Source organism: Pleurodeles waltl, chromosome 6 (assembly GCF_031143425.1).
Source record: "Pleurodeles waltl isolate 20211129_DDA chromosome 6, aPleWal1.hap1.20221129, whole genome shotgun sequence".
NCBI classification, from domain to species: domain Eukaryota; kingdom Metazoa; phylum Chordata; class Amphibia; order Caudata; family Salamandridae; genus Pleurodeles; species Pleurodeles waltl.
This window is the reverse complement of record NC_090445.1, coordinates 1,194,253,792-1,194,277,901: the sequence shown is the minus strand read 5'-3', so window position 1 is coordinate 1,194,277,901 and position 24,110 is coordinate 1,194,253,792. Positions and strand designations below refer to the sequence as shown.

Sequence of the window (24,110 nt, the reverse complement as noted above, 5' to 3'; positions counted from 1 at the left end):
TATTTGGGTTAACCAATTTTTTTTTTATAACTATCGTTTTTGAGATGAAAGGAAAAATATTGTGGTACACATGTTAAGCAATTGGCATTGTGTAAACGGAAATTCCGCACACAAACGTTTCCCGTATATTGTGATACATTTGTAAAAAGGAGGGGGGAAGGGGGCTGAGGTCCTTCATAGACATATATAGTCATTGTTGCATATGGACTAACCCAGACTGCATCCCTCACCTTCCTTGGTTTGTCCTCATATCCTGTACATTATCCACATTACATTATATTATATAGTCCCCAGCCATTGAGACCAGATTTTGTCGCATTTCTTTGGGCAGTCCCTAGCCAGATACACTGAGCGTTCCATGGTGGCGCACCAGTCCAGTCCCGTCCCCTCCTCCACTCTGTCAGGGAGGGAGGAGTGTTCCACACCCAGTGTCTCGCTATGTCTCTTTTGGCTATAAGCCGAGCAGTGCCCAGGAATGTTTTGTGTGCCCTTGTGCCTTCAGCTCCCACCATCACCCCGAGAAGAACCATCAGCAGGGAGGGCTCGAGGGTGAGCCACAGCACCTCCAAAAGCTCCCCCAGGATTTGCGACCAGTAGCGTGCGATGCTAGGGCAGGACCAGACTATGTGGAAGAAGTCTGCGGGTGAGTGTGCTCATCTGTTACATTCAGAGTTGGCTCGCAACCCTGCTTAGTGGGGCCTGACTGGTGTGAGGTATATGTGATGTAAGAAGTATATTTGGATTAATCGTAGTCTGGCAGATACGGCAACACCAGGGATCGATAGATGCTGGATATCCCCCCCACCATGCCCAAGTCTCCGATCATTATTTTTGTCTCCATGGGACTAAATTCCGGCATCAAGGTGCCCCCGAGGATGTGGACTGCCATGGCATGTCGCATCTGTAAATACTTGTGAAATTCTGTCTTAGCCAGAGCATAACTCTGTTAAAGTTCCTGAAAGGACCTCAAAAGATTGCGGTCCCAGATGCTACCAACCACTGTAATTCCAATGTTGTCCGATTTGGAGAATCCCTTCAGGCCCACCACCTCCTGAAGCAGTGTCCCTTGCCGCAACGGTGTGCATTGGGTGATACGTTTCCACCATACTGTGTGTTTTTTTTTGCCTGGCTCGTGACCTCAGGGAGTGTCCATGGGATGGGTGTCCCATAAAGCAATTTCATAATTCCGAAGAACCTGAGAACCAGCTTCAAGGTTGAAGACTGAGCGGCGGCAGTTCATTGCATTTGATCTCTCTTCTGATGTAGTCGATGTCATCCTTGCTACCAGGTGTCCATTTACAAAGTCTGTTCACACCAGACAATAGAACATGTTTATGGCTTGGTGAGGCACCCTTAATACAGACCAGTTGCAGGCCATACTGTGGGATGGTTATTTGTCGGGTCTTTCTGCCTTTTTATGTTTGTAGACCAGCCATCTCTGTTGAAATCACCTGTTGTGATGCAATTTCTTAAAGGCTTAACTCGTATGTTTTCAACAAGACCCTTTTGATGCAACAATGGAATCCTAATCTGGTCCTCAGTTTTCCTAATATGCATCCATTTTTAACTGATGCACAGCTGCCTTCTATATCTCCTGACTCTGAAGACATTCTTTCTCATCGCAGTAACTTCAGCTTGTCATGTGAGTGAGCCTCAGGCTCTTTCAGTCCAGCAGTCCTACACCACCAACTTTCAGGACAAACATGTGCTGAGGACTAGAGCGGTCTTCCTGCCAAAGGTTGTGACTTATTTTCATGTTGTACAGTCTATCACACTTCCCACATTGTTTGCACCACCTCTCCCTTAGAAAGAGGAAAGACTATCGTTTGGATTAAAAAAAGAGTGTTAGGGCCTGATTTAGATCTTGGTGGAGAGAATACTCCATTTCAAATGTGACGGATATCCTGGTGGCTGCCTTATTACAATCTCCATAGGATATCATGCGATCGTAATAAGGCCAACGGGATATCCATCACATTTGTGATGGAGTATTCCCCTCCGTCAGGATCTAAATCAGGCCCCTAGTCTTTTATATTGATGACACCAGATATCATTCATTGGGTAGATGATTGGCTCTTTGTGGGGTTCTCTGGGGCAGAGGAAGTCGAGCAGTACAGAAAAGGACTTTTTCTTGGTGGATAGTCCTCTGCATTAAGATCTGCTGTGTGCTGGCCAAGTCTCAGTCTCTGGAAGGAATGGGCAACCATTCCACCAAGGCCAAGGCAGCTACCATTAGTTTGGGATGCAGCGTGCATGCCCTGGAAATTTGTCAGGCCACAACGTGGGCATCCGTGTATACGTTTATGAAGCTTTATGGTCTTCAAAGCTAGTTTGTCGTGAAAAGCATTTCAGATACTTGGTCCTGCAGGTTTTGATTGTAGCCATTTCATAGATCCACCAACTAAAGGGGTGCTATTTTCATTCTGAAGGTGAGGAATATGCGGTTATAAGAATCTATTACAACAAGTTACTTACTTTCAGTTACACTGTTTCTGGTGGACCGCCTAACCACTGGTTCCTCACTGCCCTCCCACCTGCCCATTCTGTTGAATAGCCTCCTTTCTATCTAAAAAGGTCCAAAATTGGACATCTGCACACTGGCACAGATCATGTTTTTTTGGTCTTTGTGTTCGAGGGTGTGGATAGTGTTTAAAAAAAAACTCACGCCAGCATGCTAGGTGGCCATTTCATCACTACCAGGGCAGAACGAGATTGACATGGAGGAGGGCAGCAATGTGCTAAAAAAAAACTCTTTCGAATCAATTCTGGAGCATGGGATACTCTGAAGGTGAGGAATCTGTGGTTAAATAGAGTAACCACAAGAAAGAGCATTACTAAAGTAAGTACATTATTCATCATGACCAGATTTCCCAATGGGACAAGTCATCTATTGTGCGATAAAGCTGTGTAATAATATTGTGGTAACTCTTGAGAAAGACATGTACAAAAATAAGTGACATACTCAGCTAAGGTGTAAAGATCAGCACCCTGGCCATTGAAAAGATGCTTTGGGGGGAAAATGTTGCACATTCTACAAGCAGTCATGCCTGTCACACTTAAGGTAGACCAGGCATTTATCCTTATACAGGAAAGACGTACAGTGATACTCCTGTACGTCATAAAAAAACACAAAACAATTGGATAGACTTGTGCTTACCCGCATTTACCTATCCCAGTACAAACCCAAGAATCCTGTGAATCAAATGAAAAGTACAAGCAACTGGGGTTTGGAAAACTGTTTTCCAGTGTGGAATATTCTGTTAGATTGATTCCGACCACTGGCGTTGACCCTGAAACACTACTTTATTTTTTGTTAGACTTCATAAAGTTTGCATATAAAAGGACTGCTACTTTCTCGTGATATTAAAAAAGATTAGATACATTATTTTCCTAATCAAAAATATCACATAGATAGGAGTAGAGTGCTATATTTGGCTGAAGAATGGTCTTCTACTTAGTCGACAGTTGCTCTTATTTTTTCTACCTGAGTAAATATGAATACTTTCCAATCTTTAATAATCAGACCTGCTTCTGTAGGGCGGTTTTCATAGACCCTATGCGAAGGAGGGCCTGATGTGACTTTTCCCTTTGTTTTACTCTAGGTTTTCTTATGGCGCTCCACTGATACACTACAGAAAGATGGTCTGATTGACAACCTTAGGTACTGTGGATTAGTCCAGAGTGGCAATCTATAACATATATATTGATCTCTGGGAAGCCATAATTACCTTGTTTACAAACGTGTCGGGGATACGAGCCTTACCTAGAAACCATGTGCACTTACCACCACTAGGTCACGTTGTGTCAGATTTAAATTGGGAGTTTTACGAACTGATGACATGACAAAGAAATGAACAATGTTGTTTGTGCAGCGATGATGTGATTGACACAAGTATGCAATTTCTGCTATTCTGTCCTTCATATGAACATGCTAGGATAACGTTGTTTTCCTTTGTGTATGTACTTTAACATAAGATGAGCAACTTACGTCATTGCCCTTTCCTACTTAACTGATATTTCTTGATGTTCCTCATCATTTGATAGTTTTTAACTTCAGCTTGTCAGATGCGTTTGTCGTTATCAAAGCTGTAGAAATGGTGTATCTGTTTAAATGCCTGTGATACATATTGAACTATTTTATTGGTTGTACAGAGATTTGTATCACTTTACCTGAGTTTTCAATTTTGTGCCGTTTCCCAGGGTTTATGTCAGTGATGATGTTGCCTTGGTTTAATGGAGGTTTACTTCAAATAAGCATATTTATTTATGAAATAACAGTTTAAAAATTGCAACTTATCTTTACTTCTGGATTTTAGATCGCCAACCGTGATCTCCTGAGCACCATTGGTAGAGAGTTCTCTGGCAATGTGGAAAACGGCCTAAAGGCTATCGGTAGGTGTATACCATTTGATGAGTTCTGTTTTACGTACAGTTTGAGTGCTATCCCATATACCTTTAAAAGCATTTCTTTAAAATACAGTGTGGGTCTCTTAAAGGATACGTTGTTGTTTCATTGAATCATATTCTAACTCTAGCATAGGATTTTTGTTAATTGTTAAAGTGAGTACTATAGCTCTTGAAGCAAAAAGTGTTGTGTTCTCCAATACAATGACGTATTTTAACCCTAAAGCAAGCACTAAGAACCATCCACTTACGCTTTATGCAGATGAGACAGTGCTTATCTCAGACTGCTAGTGGACCTAGCCAAAAAGGTGCAGTTCATGGCAGACCTGAGTCTTAAAATGAACATGGCCAATTCAGAAGTAATGACTATGGACCAACAAAACACCAAAGTAAAATTAATTAGGATTAATAACTGTAATCTCGAAATTATGGAACCTTTTACATATTATGGGGTAACAAATTAAACTGATCCACATAGTTGAATTTAGCTAGTTTAAAGTTGGCCATGCTTAACAACAGCATTTTATAAAGCCCTTGATGAAAATGTAAAACACATAGAGCACTCCTTTAGCAATGCACTATGTTAAAAACATTCAGTCATACGAAGGTGCAGTCTTGCGTGCTCTTGGGGAATACGTTTCTAAAACCAACTTTTGGGGCTGCCTAGCACTAGATATAATTATATTTGCCATCAAGAAGTGGAGCAGTCTTCTAGAGTAGTCAAGATAAACTGGAAACCACTAGCGTGTCAATTTCAGATGGTTTAATCCCCCTGTCAGCCTCACTACAAATGTATTACATTAGTTACTACATTTGAATCATGTGTTTGAAATTGTGTGGCATAATCATATTGAAAGAACTGTCAGGCAAATTTAATTTCCTACACATCATTTCGACTCTACTTAAACTGAACTTTATAGACAAACAAAAAACATACACTTTAAACGTTTACTAATTATGCGAAAGCAGAAAGTAAATCGCCCGACTTAGTGAAGCCTTCAGTTAGGGCATATTAGCTATTATTTCTGCATCGGGTCTGAAGCCGTATCTGTTGGGCATTTAACCCTTATGAGCAAAATCCGACACACTTTGTTTGGCTTTGGTCCAGAGGGGCTACGCTTTCCGACAATTAGGGCTCCTGAGATGCACTGCTCTTGCTGCCAGTGTGTCCAATTATCTAAGCCGTCCTAATGATATTTTCCTTTTCCGTCTGTTCCTTTTTTCGGGAATCCACAAGAACATTTCTGTGTTCAGGATTATGGTGTCTGGGTATTAGAAACAGTAGAATGACACTTTTATGATCGCTAACCCGAAAATCATCCTGCATTTGTTTTGCAGTATAGAAATTTTTAAGGGCAACATTAATGAAAATGGAATGCTTTGGCAGGTTTCTATCCCATTTATTTAGGGGAAAGGCTAATTTTGATCTGTTCAAAATCTGATGTAGGAGTACTAAATAGTGAAATCACTTCATTGCATAATTACTTAAAATCATTGCCAGCAGCATAAAAAAAATCAGAATTAAAATGACAGTGGCATAAATAAGATCCACAGGAAAAGTGGGCTTAAGCCCCCTAAATGCTTAAATTACACTACCATCACGAGCTGCCCTACATCAACAGCCAATTTCCCTGCTTAGAATAATAATCAGCTGGTGTGCCAAACCACACTGACTTTGTAAACAAATTAGAACGAGAGAATAAGTAGAATCCACAATAAAAGTAGACTTGAAACCCCTAAATGCATAATAATACACTACTCTACTGTCATGTGCTGGCCTACTATGCCCACGTCTACAAAGTGTGTGCAGACCAAGGCATTTCACACTACATTTGCTGTAGGCCAGTGGCCCCAGAGGCAAATTAACCTATCAGCATACAAAGCTATCAACATGCAAATAGACTACTTCCCAACCTCCCGAGACCCATATGTTTACTAATTGGGTCCCTGTTTCCGGTCATAAGGGCCCCCAGAGGCTGTCTCCCGCTGTACCCATGCCTCTCGTAGTCGCTGCCTGCTTCAGAAAAGAATTTGCCAAAGCAGGTAAGTTTCATCGGGGCTTCTGCTGTGATCATGTAAATCGGCGCTTCTTTGCATGGTCTTAACCCGTACTTAAAGAATATCGGTTTTAGGAGCGTGCGCCTCTGTTATAAAAGGCCAGGGCAGCAACATGGACTACTGATAATGTGTGATATTGACACAGCCTGCATTCTTTCTGAGTGCTGTTCAAGGACTTCCAGTGGCTTCTATATTCCCATAGGGGAACAGTTAAAAGCCGCATCAGCAGTTTACTCCTGAACGCACGGCATCCAATAGCCACTTTTAAGTACTGTTGACAGGAGGTAGCCACATGTGAATCCGCAAGGCCCTCAGCAACTCTAAAGTTCCTGATTCACATTACAAGGGGATCTTGCTGATATGTTGGAACCAGGTTGAAGATTTCGTGTGCGCTCTACAAATACCTGGCCCAGGTGCTGGAGTTGTCTGTAAAAATTGACTTAAAGGCCTCTTGCAGGCACGCTGGATCTGCCCTGCTCACTTGTAGATGGAATGTAATTATGTCCTTTTTGCATTCTATCTCCATCTTCATCCAGTTAAACTCCAGGCAAATCACTGTGTGGCTTGTAGATCTTGGGATGTGAAATATTTTTTCATAGGCTTTTAGATGGCAACGCTCGAGTAGCATAGTGACCCTACCAGTGTAAGCAAGGTGGCCATAACTGATTGTTGGTAATAATTTAGCCCTGCTGACGTTCCGTATTACCTCTGCAGTGGGAGCTTTTAGCCTATGATATAGTTTGGATAGGGCGGAGGTGGTTCTCTCCACTTTCTCTAGCAACGCTGAGGCCTGATGCCTACATTTGCCTGTATCTGATACCAAAACTCCAAGATAATTATATTTGCTTGCTGTCTCTATCTTTAAAGGGTCTAGGTTCCAATTCAGTAAGTATTTTTTTGGCCCATCACCAAAAATCAGGGCCTTGGGTTTAGCCTCATTTGCCTGCAAGGCGTTCTTTAGGTTGTACAGGTGTGAAGTATTTCAAAGGCCCTTTCCTTCCCAATCCCGTGTCTGGGCAAGCAGGACCACATCACAAATCATCCGCATACTGTATAATAGGGAGACTTTTCGGGCCGATTTGGGAGGGTATGTGTTCCCCTTGAGCAGTTCCACACCCAAGTTGGCTGTGTAAAGATTAAGCAGAGCGGGGGCGATCACACAGCCTTGCTTTGGGTCTTTATTAGTGTAAATCTTTCCTGTAGCATGCGTTTGTGATATCTTGATCCGCACCCACGTGTCCGTATATAAGGCAGTTATAGCCATCACCAGCTTTTTAAGCATACCCCATTCCGCCATTTTTTTCTAGAGGGAATTACTGTTGACTCCGTTAAAAGTTGAACTATAATCCATAAAACAGAGTGGAGGGGGGCGAGGTTTTCAGTGCCTTAGTGCCCAAATACGATAGTGCAATTACATTGTCTTTGGTATAGAAGTTAGGTATAAGCCTGGTCTGGTACATGGGTCTGATGTTATTTTCCATTATCCAAATTTCGAGGTCATGTAAGATAACTCTTCCAAAACCTTATCGTCCACATCCAGAAGGGCTTTTCAGTCCGAGTGACATCCCCCTTTTTGTGGATTGGACGCAGGATCAAACACTTCCAACCCTCCAGCACCATGTAAGCATTTGTTAATTAAAGTTTTCATGTGAGCAGCCCAAAAATCCCGGTCTTCCTTAAAAATACTCCCCCGAAGACCGTTTGGTCCGAGTGCCCCATCGCTCCAGGTACTCTTGAGGATATTTTGTGTGGTCTCTTCAGCAAAGGTTAGGGAACTATTTTCAAGGCCATCCAGTGCGTAAAGCAACATGGATTTATTATAAGCAGCAGCATTGTCAGGATCCACATATAGCTTTTCCACGTGGCTCTCCCACCCGGAGGCCGAGACCATGCTGTCCTTACTAGTGGATGAATTGTTCATGGTATGAACACAGCCCCAAAATTCTCTCGATTTACCTGGCAGTAATAATGCATGTATGTTTTTACAGTGTTCCTCTGTTTCTTTTAATTTTAGTTTCCAAGTTACTTTCCTATGCTGTTTCCTGGCCTGTTTCATTTTGTCTTTGTAAGGGTTGTTTTCTATTTTTTGGTGTAATCGTTCCGCCGGCCGACAAAGCTTTTTATTCCATTGATACTCCCTGTGCGCTGTAAAAGAGTAGATACCCCTTCTTTTACCCCCATTGTTGCTGATAGAGGGCTATCAGTGCTAGTAAATGCATCATGAAGTGCAGTTTGCCATAATCCCCCACTGGTCCACTGCACGGTGTGTTCCTTTTACTGGAGTTGGAAAAAACGTAGGCAAATTTCCATTGTCGAGCAGCCGGGCCCCATTGGGGTCGTTTTGGTTATGGGCCTAGATTGATAAGTGGCGGCTTTCCGCTAGCTATATATGTCTGATGTATCATTGCCCTGAAATTGATCACTGTTGACACAGGGTTATGGTCCCTTGGTCTGTATAGAACCTGATAGCTTAGACATCTAGCCAACAGAGCTGTATTTTCAAATATATAATCCAGTGTATGGATGTTTTTAAAGGTGAGTAACAGTGTGCCAACTAAGATTCTTTTTTTGTTGGTCAAGCCAAACTCCTTAAGGAAGATTTCAGGTAGGTTCTTGCAGAGTACCCTGGGATTTCCTTGATTTGACCCAAATCTCGGAAGTTAGACTCTTGCTACCACGCACTCGTGATTTGGGTGCTCATCAAAAAGAGCCTTTACCGAAGATATAGTGTGTTTAACATTGGCCTTTTCTTGTGCTTCCGCCAGTGGTTAATATACAAGTTTATAATTAAAACCGGGGTGGATTTCCCTGTTAAATGCCAAGCTGTATGTGCACACCACATGCACCTCCTAAGATGATCTGTCCTAAACCTCTGCCTTTACTTGTAAATCTAATATTACATATGTCTGCCGAACAGGTTTTTCTTTTGCGCAGGGGTCTGGGATGTTAGGAAATGGGTTGAAGTGGGTAGCGGCTCCATTGACCAGGTTCCTTGGAAACACAGAATATTAGCAGAATTTAAGAACTCCCTGGTGGCGAAACGCACAGTAAGGGAGGCCAAGTCCACCACTTTCCAGCTTGTTAGTTTGATGGTACTTCTTATTGATTTTGTATGTGTCACTTTATGGCTAAAGATTCGACCTTCCTTTGGTACACAAGGCTGCGGGTAGCCAAGTCCGGTTCAGGGAACCTTGATTGGTGAGTGGTGTTAGCACATCTATGCATTGTGTGCCGCCTATATCCCTTGCCAGTTGTACAGTGATTCTTTTGTCAGAGGGACAAATTAAGAGTGAAGCTGGTTGCTTCTTTGAAAGCGACATTTGTTTTCCCATTGACAGAACAAACCGATATCTCTCTTTTTCCAGCTTGGTAATTAATATGCCCCACTTCTTAACCCCTTAGCTGCTGGGCTTTTCCCCCCCAGTGCTGAGCCCTTTTTTGGCTATTTGGGGTAGTTCGCGCTTAGGGCTTCATAACTTTTTGTCCACATAAGCTAACCACGCCAAATTTGCGTCCTTTTTTTCCAACATCCTAGGGATTCTAATGGTACCCAGAGTTGGTGGTTTCCCCTGGAGGAGACCAAAAAAATAGCCAAAATACAGTGAAAATTTAGTTTTTTCCAAAAAAATGGGGAAAAAGGGCTGCCGAAGAAGGCTTGTGTTTTTTTCCCTGAAAATGCCATCAACAAAGGGTTTCTGGTGCTGAAATCACTATCTTCCCACCTTTCAGGAACGGGCAGACTTGAATCAGAAAACCAAATTTTTCAACACAAATTTGGCATTTTACTGGGACATACCCCATTTCTACTATATTTGGTGCTTTCAGCCTCCTTCCAGTTAGTGACAGGAATGGGTGTGAAACCAATGCTGGATCCCGGAATGCTAAACATTTCTGAAAACTAGACAAAATTCTGAATTCACCAAGGGGTCATTTGTGTAGATCCTACAAGGTTTTCCTACAGAAAATAACAGCTGAAATAAAAAAAAATTGAAATTGAGCTGAAAACAACAGCCATTTTTCTTTATGTTTTACTCTGTAACTTTTTCCTGCGATGTCAGATTTCTGAAAGCAATATACCGTTTTGTCTGCTGGACTCTTCTGGTTGCGGGGATATAAAGGGCTTGTAGGTTCATCAAGAACCCTAGGTACCCAGAGCCAATAAATGAGCTGCACCCTGCAGTTGGTTTTCATTCTATACTGGGTATACAGCAATTCATTTGCTGAAATATGAAGAGTGAAAAAGAGGTATCAAGAAAACCTTTGCATTTCCAAAATGGGATCAAGATAAGGTTTTGAGGAGCAGTGGTTATTTGCACATCGCTGAATTCCGAGGTGCCCATACTAGCATGTGAATTGCAGGGCATTTCTCAAATAGACGTCTTTTTTTACACACTCTCTTATATTTGGAAGGAAAAAATGTAGAGAAAGATAAGGGGCAATAACACTTGTTTTGCTATTCTGTGTTCCCCCAAGTCTCCCGATAAAAATGATACTTCACTTGTGTGGGTAGGCCTAGTGCCCGCGACAGGAAATGCCCCAAAACACAACATGGACACATCCTATTTTTTTTATAGAAAACGCAGCTGTTTTTTCCAAAGTGCCTACCTGTAGATTTTGGCCTCTAGCTCAGCCGGCACATAGGGAAACCTACCAAACCTGTGCATTTCTGAAAACTAGAGACCTAGGGGAATCCAAGGAGGGGTGACTTGCGGGGCTCGGACCAGGTTCTGTTACCCAGAATCCTTTGCAAACCTCAAAAAGTGGCTAAAAAAACAAGTTTTCCTCACATTTTGGTGACAGAAAGTTCTGGGATCTGAGAGGAGCCACAAATTTCCTTCCACCCGGCGTTCCCCCAAGTCTCCCGATAAAAATGATACCTCACTTGTGTGGGTAGGCCTAGCGCCCGCGACAGGAAACGCCCCAAAGCGCAACGTGGACACATCCAAATTTTTGGAAGAAAACAGAGGTGTTTTTTGAGAAGTGCCTACCTGTAGATTTTGGCCTCTAGCTCAGCCGGCACCTAGGGAAACCTACCAAACCTGTGCATTTCTGAAAACTAGAGACCTAGGGAAATCCAAGGAGGGGTGACTCGCGGGGCTCGGACCAGGTTCTGTTACCCAGAATCCTTTGCAAACCTCAAAAAGTGGCTAAAAAAACAAGTTTTCCTCACATTGCGGTGACAGAAAGTTCTGGAATCTGAGAGGAGCCAGAAATTTCCTTCCACCCAGCGTTCCCCTAAGTCTCCCGATAAAAATGATACCTCACTTGTGTGGGTAGGCCTAGCGCCCGCGACAGGAAATGCCCCAAAACAGAACGTGGACACATCACATTTTTTCATAGAAAATAGTGCCTACCTGTGGATTTTGGCCTCTAGCTCAGCCGGCACCTGGGGAAACCTAGCAAACCAGCACATTTTTGAAAACTAGAAACCCAGGGGAATCCAAGATGAGGTGACTTGTGGGGCTCGGACCAGGTTCTGTTACCCAGAATCCTTTGCAAACCTCAAAATGTGGCTAAAATACCACGTTTTCCTCACATTTCGGTCACTCCCAGAGTCTGCGCCATTGTCCTATCCCTCAGATGCTGTCTCAGTATCTGATGTCTCAGTCTCTGATCCTATGTCAGAGCGGTCCTCTATAACCTGAGTGCAGGCAGCAGTCATCCATCAAGATGCCATCTCTGCTATTGGCTAAACTGTTGCTCTAAAACACTAGCCTACGTAGACAGTCACAAAATCGATGGTGTGTGTGAGATACGTGCAACAGTAGAGGCCACCTTACCTGCGCTTCTTCCCTCAATCAGCACGTACTTTCAAGACACTCAAAAAACACCTTGTCACATACCATTCGTCACAGTCTTTAGCTCCTCCTGCGCCCAGTCCAACAATCATTATTGGTGCTCCCACTCCCTCCTCCTCGGATTCCCTCATTACCACCCAGCAAAAGTGCCCTTCATCTCTCCATAGACTTTACTAATGTACTCAGCTATTTACATAAAATACAGATGTGCTCTTTGCAGTAGGCATATAAACCTTCTGTGCTTCTTTATGGCACTAAAACTGCCACTAGACAAGTCGGACCCTTTTCCCCCCAGGGAAACCACACACATATTGACAAAAGTGATGTATATATGACAGCCAACCACCTGAAACTCAACTCAAGCAAAACCGAAATAATCCTCTTTGGCCCTCACCAAAAAAACCTGGGACCCCCCATGGTGGCCCACCAAGCTAGGCCCTGCACCCACCCCCGCCAACTACGCACGCAACCTCAGCATCATCCTAGACTCCTCCCTCTCTATGACCCAACAAATCAACGCTCTTACCTCCTCATGCTTCAACAAACTCCGTATACTGAAAAACATTCAAATGGATCCCCACAGAGACCAGAAAAACTGTCACTCACGCACTCATCAGCAGCAGGCTTGATTACAGAAACGCCCTCTACGCCGGCACCACTCTAAAACTCAAGTGCAAACTACACGCATCCAGAACTCAGCAGCACGACTCATCCTCGACCTCCGCCGACACGAACACATCTCTCCACACCTCAAATGCCTCCACTGGCTCCCCATTGACAAAAGGATCACCTTCAAGATCCTCATCCTCGCACACAAATCACTCCACAACACAGGCCCTGCCTACCTCAACGAGAGTCACCTTCCACACCCCCACACGAAACGTCCGCTCAGCTGACCTCTCTCTCGCCTCTGTCCCCCGCATCAAACACACCACCACCGGGAGCAGATCCTTCTCCTACATTGCACCCAAAACATGGAACGCATTCACAACCCACATTCGCAAGACCCAAAACCTACTTCTTTTCAGGAAGGGCCTCAAAACCTGGCTTTTTGAACAGTGAACCTCCTAGCCCCTTTCCCTCCCCCCGTCCCCCCCCCCAGCGCCTTGAGACCCTCACAGGTGAGTAGCGCGCTTTATAAATCTCTTTGATACAGATCTACCTATATATATATATATATATATATATATAAATATATATATATATATCTACATAGATATATCTATAGATATATCCATGTACCTAGATATATCTATCTACATAGATATATATATATATGGATATATACATATATTTTTTTTTAGTTGTTGTAGGGTTTCCTTGGGGGCCAAAATGGCCCCCAGGGAAACCCTACAACATCTAAAAAAAAAATTGCCCCCACGGGCGACCCCCTGTCATTTCATATATTTTTTTTTTTTTGAAAAAAAAAATCCCTTGGGGGGCACCTACCTTTTTTTTTTATAAAAAAAAAATATGCCGGGGGGGGGGGGGGGTGGCCCGTTTTCCGGGGGGGGGGGCACCCCCCTAAAGTGAAATCCCTGGTGTCTAGTGGGGTTTCCTGGCCCCCGATCGCAGCTGTGCTGCGATCGGGGGCCAGGAAACCGTTTCAGAAGGCCTCGTAAGAAAGGGGAGACTCTCCCCTTTCTTACGAGGCCTTTTCAAAATGTTTCCTGACCCCCCCGATGCTGCGACCGGGGGCCAGGAAACACTTTCAGGAAGGCCTCGTAAGAAAGGGGAGACTCTCCCCTTTCTTACGAGGCCTTCCCGAACGTGTAAAAGGCCGTTTTCCCCATGAAAGCAGGAAGCGGCCGCAAGGCTGCTTCCTGCTTTCATGGGGAAAACACCTTTGCAACGTCAGCGCGCCTCGCAGCGCGCTGACGTCACAAAGGGGCGGGTGGGGGGAGACACGTTAGCTTCCGTGTCTCCCGGGGGGAGTAAAAAATAAATAAAAAAATCCTCAGGTGCGACGCACCCGAGGATTTATTAATGCCCTTCCTGGTGTCGGCCACTGGTCGTGACCCGCACCAGGGAGGGTGTGTGGGCGTCGGCCAGTTGCCGACGCCCGCACTTAAGAGGTTAAATTAGTGGATATATTCAAGAATCCTTTCAACAATACTCTGATCAGTCCACATGGTTAGTGTGGATTCTTCCTGGCTAATCCAGGAGTAAAAATTGAAGTTTACCAACATCCGGTGCCCCGAGGTGTGAATAAAAAGCAATGGTATATTATGCAGTAGACGCAGGATATTTGACCTATTAAGAATGTCCCAGGGCCCCCGCGTGGCATATTGCGGGGTGAATATTAAGGCTGGCATTTCATTTTACCTCAGGGAGTTTGTTGCCTGTGCTATCTTGCAAACTTTTGAGTGGACGACTTGTATTTCCATGTTGAACATGCGCAGGGCCAATTCCATGCATACTCAGGCCAGTTCCATGCATATTCAGGCACTCCAATTTGTCTGCACTATCTGGTAGCCAGTTGCATGAAAACTTTGATCTTGCATATTGCTCATGCCCTAGACCGTGGCATTCCCTGACATCAAAGCCGCCCTGAGAGGGGTTATTTCCAGCAAGACTCCTTGTTTTTCCAGGCCCTGGCATTGCACAGTCTGTGAGAACGTGGCAGTCGTATCAGGAGTTACACTCTGTGTGACTCTTCGTTCTGCGAGGGCCGGCTCCTTATGCCCTATGATTGACTGAGTGGTCGTGTGATTTTTATAGCTTATTTCTTTATGCAGCACAGTTTGTTGCATGTCACGGCTCCGCCTTATCTGAGCTGGCAAAGCTGTGCTATTTCTCTCAAAAGTTGAATGATGTATCCCCAGGCTGGTTGTTGCCGGGGCCGCTATCTCCTCCACATCTGCCATCTGTGGAGCCGGCTAATTCATAATTTGCGAGAGGTAGGCAGACTTTACCTCTCTCCCTTTAACCTTAGAGCACACCCCGAGCATACGTTATTGTTTGGGCATTATGTACCATGCATGTTGTTAGCTGAACATCATGTCTAATTTCCCCCTTGCTATCTCCCACTATGTGTGTTCCTTGGGTCTTTAGAGCTTCCTGTGGTGGCTTGTCCTTATGCCACATTAATGAATTGCGGTGGAGTGACTGGACACAGTGCATGATGAGGTTTTTTGATGGAATATCGGGTAGGTTTCTAGCTGCAGGTAGTTGTCCCCAGATCTGTGGAGCTCCTGCTTTTCAGAGAGATGTTGAGTAGTGCTTTCTTTTTGCCCATCTCAGTCTAGTCTTTCTTTTAGTGTTTTTTTATGATTCCTTTAGCTTTTTCTTCTGACATCTTGATAACTGTCTGTGGATTACTTTGAGTGAAATGGCCACCTACCAGGAAGTTAAAATCTTCTGTCATTTGTCCCATTGTACGGTCTTGTGTGGTAGCCTCTTCTGGGAGAATTGTAAACCTTGTTTGTTCTTCAGTTTGAGGCAGGATGTTAGTCTCCATACCCGTTCCCTCTTCACTGGGCTCTTTGTGGTTCTCCTGTTCTCACATGGCTCCATGGCCTTTGATTCTCCAGACTTTATTTTGTCCATCATCCTGCCGTGTTTCCTGCTCATTTCATTGGTAATTTTATAGTAATTTATCAGAGTGGCTAATTCATCAAGCAAGGTAGTTAGTTTTTCTATTATTGCATTATTGTACTAATGTACTTCCTTCTTTCCATTTGTTAATCCAGTTTCATGGTTAGCGTATCAATTTTCCTATCAACGTTAAGCACACTGTGCAAGCATGTGTGTTAGACCTACTTAAATCTCAAACTTATGTGATTGCCAGTTGAGGGCTTTAACTATTGCTAAATGTGAGGCGTTAATAGTATTTATAATACTGTTTGGACTTTCCCCACCTGCTGCCGCTATGCTAGGCGAGTGTTCTTTTATATTTTCGGGACTAGATGCGACCTCCATATCCACTTCACCACTGTAGGCCTCGTTTCTATGCTCTCAGAGCAGTGCAGTGGTAGAATCCCAGAGCCCAACAACATTGGTTTTTCTAAAGAGGTGTAACGGATCTGGCTAGGCCCTGTGACACCTTGTTCATAGAGTTTGTCTAATTGAGAGGGGACCAGCTGATGTATTGTTGCTTCCGCAAATATCCTCTGTTTTCTTGGTAGAGTGGCTTGGTTATCCACTGGCGGGCCACCCCTAACCTTGTCAAAGGAACCTAGGATTCTATTTAGACGTGGACCCTCTTTTGTAACATCCATGGACAGTTTGGACCAACACCAGTTTCTTCTGTATTCATTGTTGTGGAGATCTCTATTACCTATTGGTGATTATTCACCCCCATAGGCCTATTTGCTGTTTAGGGCCTGGTGTTGTAGTTACTTCTGCTTTTCTAGTGCAGTCTCTGCAAGCTCTACCATCTCTGCGACAGTTGATGCACCCAAACTGGAGCTTACAACACTATTTGGTGGACTTAACCCAAGTATGAGCTCCGGGGGGGTGCTGTCCGTTTGTTTGATTGTGTAATTTCAGGGGCTAATAATGTGTCCTGCCTGCCTGAAGCTTCAATATCTTCATCTGTAACTGCCCTTTCTCTCGTGAAGTAGTTCTGGATTGTATTTTTAGTTGCCGTCAAACCCAGACCACAGGGACCCTTGCCCTTGGGGCCCGCCTTATCCACCTTACAGGGTTTATCCCCCTGTGACTGGCTGATCTCACTTTTATTGTGGAGCCCCATTTTCCCCATGTCTTGCATAGAAGTCTTCGTACGTATCGACTGACCTACTTCTTCTTTTCCTACTTCTATGTTTATTAATACCAGTGCTCTGCTGGCACCCTCAGACCGTGTGTGGTTCTGCTTCGTTGCCATTGCCAGCCTCCTTGTTTTTGTATGATCACTGCATGCCGCAAAGATTTTATGGGCAAATTTCCAGTTTGCCCCAAATACCCATGTGACCCTGTGTATTTTCTTGTGACTTAGTCAGTGGTTTCAGTTGACTTGATAATGCCAGTGGGTGCCTTATTGACAGTTCTGGCATGGACTTTAGCTCTTTGAGTGGCGTACACCCTCCTGGGAGAATCTGGACAGGTTCTTGAAAGCACAAGCCATGTACTGTTTTAGATCATAGTGCTACAGATGGCTTCCATTCTTTCATGCAAATCTATTTAGCGCCGCCGCACCCCTATCCCTTTGCGCCGTCCTTTGGCCTGAGGGAGCACTAGCACACTTGGGTTATAATTCCTTAAGGCGAAGGTTGAATGGAAGCACAGAGGCCTACAGGGACACTATAGCTTAGTAGAGTCCAAAGTGGGGGCATGAAAGCACAAAGGAGTGTTTTTGGCTCTTGATGCTACTTCTACCATATGCTGCTGCAGGTTACGGCCCTGCCTCTAGAGCAGCGCCCCAACCCTTGCCCCTTCTGCAAGCCTTAGGCTAGTGGGGCATGAGCATGCTCTACTTGAAGGTCCCAAAGGTCCCAAGTGTCCTGGGGATCATTTATGAGAGAATATATTTCTCAAAAATGTATACTTCAAGAATCTTAGGGCCGTTAGTATTTTAAATGCCTTTGGGTTTTGTTTGTGACCGCTTCAAACATAGAAGACAATTTATGGTCACTAAAACCAAAAACGTCTGGGAGAAAAGCTAGGGAAGGGCGTGTCTCTTCCTAGCAAACTCAAGGACACTCTGTGAGGAAGGCTGGTCACCAAGCCAATTGCCAGGCCGATGCTTGCTGGAGTGCAGGGGGAGGGATGTGATGTTGGCCCTGTCGTAGGAGCAAGCCACACCGGCCTAGAGCCGGCCACTTCCGCTCCACCAGAAGGGACCGCTGTTCTGAGCCAATTGCTCCCTCCCACCACTCACTTCTCTCACCGTGCTCTCTGCTGGGTCAGTTGTGCCTCTGTGCTGTACTGGTGGGCCCACGGTCTCCCCTCCGCTTGGCCTCCTGATTGCTGCTGAAGAAATGCTGTGGTGGTCCTGTGCTCTGAAGGGGCTCTTCCTTCCCCTCCTTGGCCGCTCCACCTCTCCGTGGGAACTCCCTCATAGTAGCCCATAAGAACCATAGGGCTCAAGACCTGAAGCTTGATACTCAAGATTTCGTGTCTCGGACGAGGAGTTACAAGGATAGTGGGGCAGCAGGAGGGCTCAGAGGGGCGTACTTCAGTCCACTCCTCCTCTCACAGCATGTGGCGTCACCCAGGCCTTTAAGGTGTTGTGCTTTAAAACAAGGATGTCTCCAACATAGACTGACAGCAACGACCAGCCTCTGAATTAAGGCTCGTGACTCTAAGTAATGAAGGGATGTGACATTGGTTTGTATGATTATTGTACCGCGTAAGTTAAATCTCAGGAGAATGTATCTTTCTTTGCATCAATCTTGCGAATGTTGTACATATTTGGTCTCAACTGAAACTGTATTTTTGTTTTCACCTTGTTTTTCTTATTTTTATCTTTTATATATATTGGAAAATTCCTGACTTATATCTGTTTGTTATGATTTGATCTGATCGAACCAGCCCACTGATTAACCCTTAGAATTTAGGGCATGGGCAATAGGATGTGAAAACAAATGGTACCTCACTTGTGTGAGTAGGGTTAGTGGGGTCAACACGAAAGGTGACAGAATGCAACATGGACACATCACATTTTTCCATTAAAAATTGACTATTTTGCAATATCCCTAGCTGTAGAGTTTGGGCCCTAGCTCAGCCGACTCCTAGGTTAACCTAGCAGCCCTGCACATATTTAAAAACTAGACACCGGGGGAATTCAGGGTGGGGTGACTTGTGTGACTCTTAACAGGTTTTCTTACCCAGAAGCCCTTGCAAACCTCAAACGTAGACTAAAAAGCACATTTTCCTCATATTTTGTTGATGGAGAGTGCTGTAATCTGCAGGGAGCAACTAATTTCCTACCACCTAACATTCCCCCAAGTCTCCCGATAAAAATGGTGCCCCACTTGTGTGGGTAGGGCTAGTGGCAGCGACATGAAAGGTGCCAAAATGCAACATGGACACATCACATTTTTTCAATAAAAACGTCCCCTTTTTTTTAAACAATGTGCCTAGTTGTCTGGCTCCCACTAGGTTTTCCTACCCAGAGGCCCTTGCAAACCTCAAAATCTGACTAAAAACACATTTTCCTCACATGTCTGTGATGGAAAGTTCTGGAATCAGCAGGAATCCACAAAATTCATTCCATCCAACCCGATAAAAATGCTGCCCCATTGGTGTGACTGGCCCTAGTGCCCATGACAGGAACAGATTAAACCAAGGTCAATGAGTATCTGTTTGTGAGGACTCCTACTAATGCTTGATTGATCCCTGTTGCAGGCACTTTGCCCAGCCACAGAAGTGTGGCATCATTTTTATTGGGACAAGTAGATCATTGCCTGAGCCTTATTTTACGCTGCCATGTATTGGAGAAGAGTGAGATGGGTCATTGGACCATTTAGAACACCAGCTAGAAAGATCTATGTACTGGTATAAGGAACTAGGAGAATGGTCTGGACACCTCTCCAGACACTGGCTTGCTCCCTTCCCCCGCTGTTGCTACAGAGGAGGGAGCATCCTGTGCGATGGAGGTGCGTAGGGCAGTGGAGGTCCTCAACCTCAAACTGTCCCCAGTGGCTGTCAAGACCAACATCTTGATGGAAGTGCTTCGAACTGGGGCTTCTACATCTGAACCCCTTTTGTATTTTAGTGAGGCATTTACAGATGTCCTGCTGGGGGACGTGGTCTAAGCCCAGCACAGGGGTTCCTGTTAATAGGGTGATTGCCTGCCGCCATCGATCCGCTCCAGTTGACCCTAGCTTTCTCAGCCAACACCCCACCCCTGAGAGCTTAGTTGTCCAAGCTTCTACATCCCACAGCGCATTCCCTTCTCACCTGGATAGGGAATCCAAGAGGTTGGACCATCTTGGAAAATAATTGTTTTCTTCCACCAGCATGGCACTGAAGTTGGTCAACACCTCGTGCTTATTGGGCATTTCTCCCATACAATTTGGGAGACAGTTGTGCAAGTGCTGCCTCAGGTCCCGGAGGAGGCCCGGGCCGTACTCTCCCTAGCAGTGAAAGGCGGAAGAGATGCAGCTAAGTGCACGGGGACTGCAGATTATCAGGAAGGCCTATACCCTGCCTTTTCAATCCTTTCCTCCTCCTATTTCACCTATATTCGAGCGGCTGGTGGAGCATCATTTGTGTCTGCTCCCAGAGGAAGTTACAGCTCTCTTGGCCAAGAGAGCCATAGAAACGGTCCCAATGTCAGAAGTAGGCATGGTTGTTATTCCTGCCGCTTTCTGATACCCCAAAAGAATAAGGGTCTTCGCCTTATTCTAGAATTATGGACCATAAATCTCTTCCTCAAGAAGTTCAAGATGCTTACGTTGGCGCAGGTCTTGTCTGCCCTAGACCTACAAGACTGGTTGATAGCGCTGGATTGGCAGGATGAGTATTTCCATATTCCAATCCTGCCAGCCCACAGGTGCTACCTGCGGTTGAAGATAGGCTACGAACACGTTCAGTTCACCGGGCTGCAATTTGGCCTTACCAGTGCACCTTGGGTGTTCACCAAGATGACCGCGGTGGTCGCAGCTCATCTGTGCAGGTTAGGGGTTTCAGTCTTCGCCTACCTCGACAACTGGCTGTTCGCCCCAGGCTGTCGTCTCCCACCATCAGACTACAGCGAACCTCTTGCATACGCTGGGGTTCACTGTAAACATGCCAAAGTCAAACCTGACTCCCTCAGACACTCCCTTGCAGCTTTGGACACAGTGCAGTTTCAGACTTATCCTTCTGGGCAGCACGTCTAGGATATTCAGGCTTTGATACTTGTGTTTCAGCCTCTGTCCTGGTTTTTGGTCAGAATGACACTGAGGCTGCTGGGCCTCATGTCCTCCTTCATCCTGTTGGTAAAACATGCCAGATGGCATATATGGGCTCCGCAGTGGGACCTGAAGTTCTAGTGGGCGCAGCATCAGGGAAATCTCTCCGACATGGTCCCGATCTCGGAGGAAACTGCGAAAGACCTCCAGTGGTGGTTAACGAACAGCGATTGGGTCAGAGGCAGACTCCTCTCCCTTTCTCAACCAGACCTCACTGTAGTGACGGATGCGTTACTTCTGGGATAGACGGCCATCTGGAAGAGCTGTAGATCAGAGGACTCTGGTCTCCAGCGGAATCCAGGCTCCATATCAACATGTTGGAGCTCAGGGCAATCTGACTAGAGTTTAAAGCATTTCTTCTGTCTTTCAAGGGAAGGTAATGCAGGTGTTCATAGACACTACCACCATATGGTACTGCAAGGATGGAGTGGGGTTGTGGACCCTTTGTCAAGAGGCCCTGTGTCTCTGGACATGGCTGGAACAGCAGGGCATAACCCAGTGTCCAACACCTGGCAGGTTCTCTGAATGCCAGGGCAGACAAACTCAGCTGTCGATGTCTAGCAGTTGACAAATGGCATCTCCATCTGAGGTGGTAAAATGACTCTTTAGGCTGTGGGGAGAGCCTTGGTTAGATCTTTCTGATGGATACAACTACCTGTGGATTCCTCACCTATTGAATACTCCCATTGCGCCAGTATTCAACGGAAATCTTCTTCCTAGCTTCTGCACGTCGACGAGGACGTCACAATTGCCCACACAACGCCGTCTGATGTCATTCAGGCAATAAGAGGTCCTCAACGACGTCAGTTCCCTTTTTTCCGTGCCATTCGAAACGGTTATCTTCGAGGGAGCTACTGTTGCTGTTCGACAGTTACAGTGTGTTTTTGGTTATTTTTTACTTTGAGACATTACAATGTCGCAAAGAAAGTCAGGATTCAAGCCCTGCCGAGAGTGTGGAGGCAAAATGTCGGTAACGGACCCACATTCTGACTGTTTGTGGTGTCTGAGTTCCAACCACGATGTTGACAAGTGCGATTCTTGTCAACACATGAATCCGAAGGCCCTGAAAGAACGTGAGGCCAAACTTTTTCTTGCAAAATCAAAGAAGAAGGAGAAAAGACGTCACCGAAAGTCGTCGTCACCGAAGTCACATCGGCGTCTTCGGGACTCCCGGCGCCGTCGAGAATCTCGGCGCCGGTCGAGCAGGGAGAGGTCTCGATCGAGGTCACCTTCGACTCGACGTCGGAAGACTTGGGAAGTTAGTTCCACTGTCTCTCCCCAACCGACGACGCCGTTACTTTCTCCGGTTTCTCCGACTTCGCCCATGTCATCGGATAATCCTCCTTCAGTGTTCGAGGTTCCACAGCCTCAGGTGTTTTCTCTGTCCATGCAGACGTCGAGACCGGCGTCGATGTCGCCTTCTAACCAGGCACCTCAGTACCCGGCTTTCCCGGCCCCTGGAGCTGATAGTACCGCATTCTTGAATGCAATGTTCTCCATCTTCCAACAGATGGCTCCAGGTGGTGGACCGGCTGGTCCTTCAGGCCCCTTGGCCTTTAACATGGGTGCTCCGGCTCCACTTCCACCGGCACCCTTTATGCCCTTTCTTCCCCTGGGAAACGTAGGCTCGGCGCCGGTATCGGCGCCGGTGGCTTCGGCTCCTGTGGCTTCGGCTCCTGTGGCTTCAGCCCCTGTGGCTTCGGCCCCTGCGGTTTCAGCGTCTCAGCCAGTGACGCCGACTCGACCTCCTCCGACTCCGGAACAGTCTTCGCTTCCTCCTGCTCCACGTTCGGCGCCGAAGAAAACCATGGTACCTTTAGATCCGGCGTCTGACGGATCCGAAGGTCGGCGTCAGGCTTCGATGTCCGCTGACGCCATGTCGACGCTGAGGTTAGAGGAGAGACTGCATTCGAGGAGGCTTGCTCTTCGCCTCCTTGAAGAACAGGAATACCGGAGACAAGCTTTGGGGGAAGAGGAGATTGAGGACTCTCGTGAGGGTCTCCATGGCTTGGACACTGCTAGTGGCCTTGACACCTCTCCTGAATGGGACTTGTCATCACCTGGGGAGTACACAGAGGAGGCAGCCTCTTTTCATTCAGTCATTAGAAAGGCGGCTGACTTTCTGGACCTCCCTTTGCCAGTGACTGAGACCAAGCCTAATATCTTGACGGAAGTGTTGCATCCTGCCTCTACATCTGCAGAGCCACTTTTGCCTTTCAATGAGGCACTACTGGACCCCATTATGGAAGTCTGGAAGAAGCCGGTGTCGTCTTCGGCCGTGAATAGATCTGTGGCTCGGAGGTATCTGGTGGCACCGGTTGATCCAGGCTTTCTTTTCAGGCATCCAACACCTGAAAGCCTGGTGGTTCAGGCTTCGTGCTCAGCTCGATCTGCTCCTGGGTCCTTTTCAGCTGTGCCCTCGGATAGAGACTCTAAAAAGATGGACATGTCGTCGAAGAAGGTCTTCTCATCATGTAGCATGGCTTTGAAGTCCACCAATGCTACATGCATCTTAGAGAGATACATTTACGCCCTGATGGACGAGATTAAATCGACGCACACAGAGGTTCCTCAAGAATTATTGACCCTGGTCTCTGATGCTCCGGCAGCAGCAACCCAGGTTATTCAATCTGGGTTGGATACATCTGACTCGGTTGCTAGAGCAATGGGCACTGCTGTGGCTATGAGGAGGCAGGCCTGGCTTCGTAGCTCTGGTTTTTCCTCTGATGTTCAATCGACTCTCTTGGACCTTCCTTTTGATGGTGACAAGCTTTTCGGCGCCAAGGCGGATTCGGCCTTAGAAAGGTTCAAGGAGAGTAGGGCCACTGCCAAGTCGTTGGGCTTGCAAGCCTCTTCTTCATCTGCTTCCTCCAGATTTTTTAGGAGGTTTCGAGGATTTGGTTGTGGTTCCTCCTACTCCTTTTGAGGAAAATTCCAGCAACCCACCTCTGCTATCTCCTATAGATCTTTCAGAGGGAGGGGAAGGGTCCGTACCACGGGAGCCACTCAG

The 24,110-nt window shown here is 45.9% G+C and overlaps 1 protein-coding gene across 2 annotated transcripts in view; it reads left to right on the top strand.

Moving 5' to 3' along the window:
- Window positions 1-24,110, top strand: part of ANXA7 (annexin A7) — a 387,587-nt gene that overhangs the window by 317,294 nt on the left and 46,183 nt on the right. For both annotated transcript variants that reach the window (XM_069240454.1, XM_069240455.1), the window contains exon 11: window positions 4,317-4,392. In XM_069240454.1, the coding sequence (XP_069096555.1) occupies window positions 4,317-4,392 (76 nt within the window). The remainder of the gene's footprint in view (window positions 1-4,316; window positions 4,393-24,110) is intronic.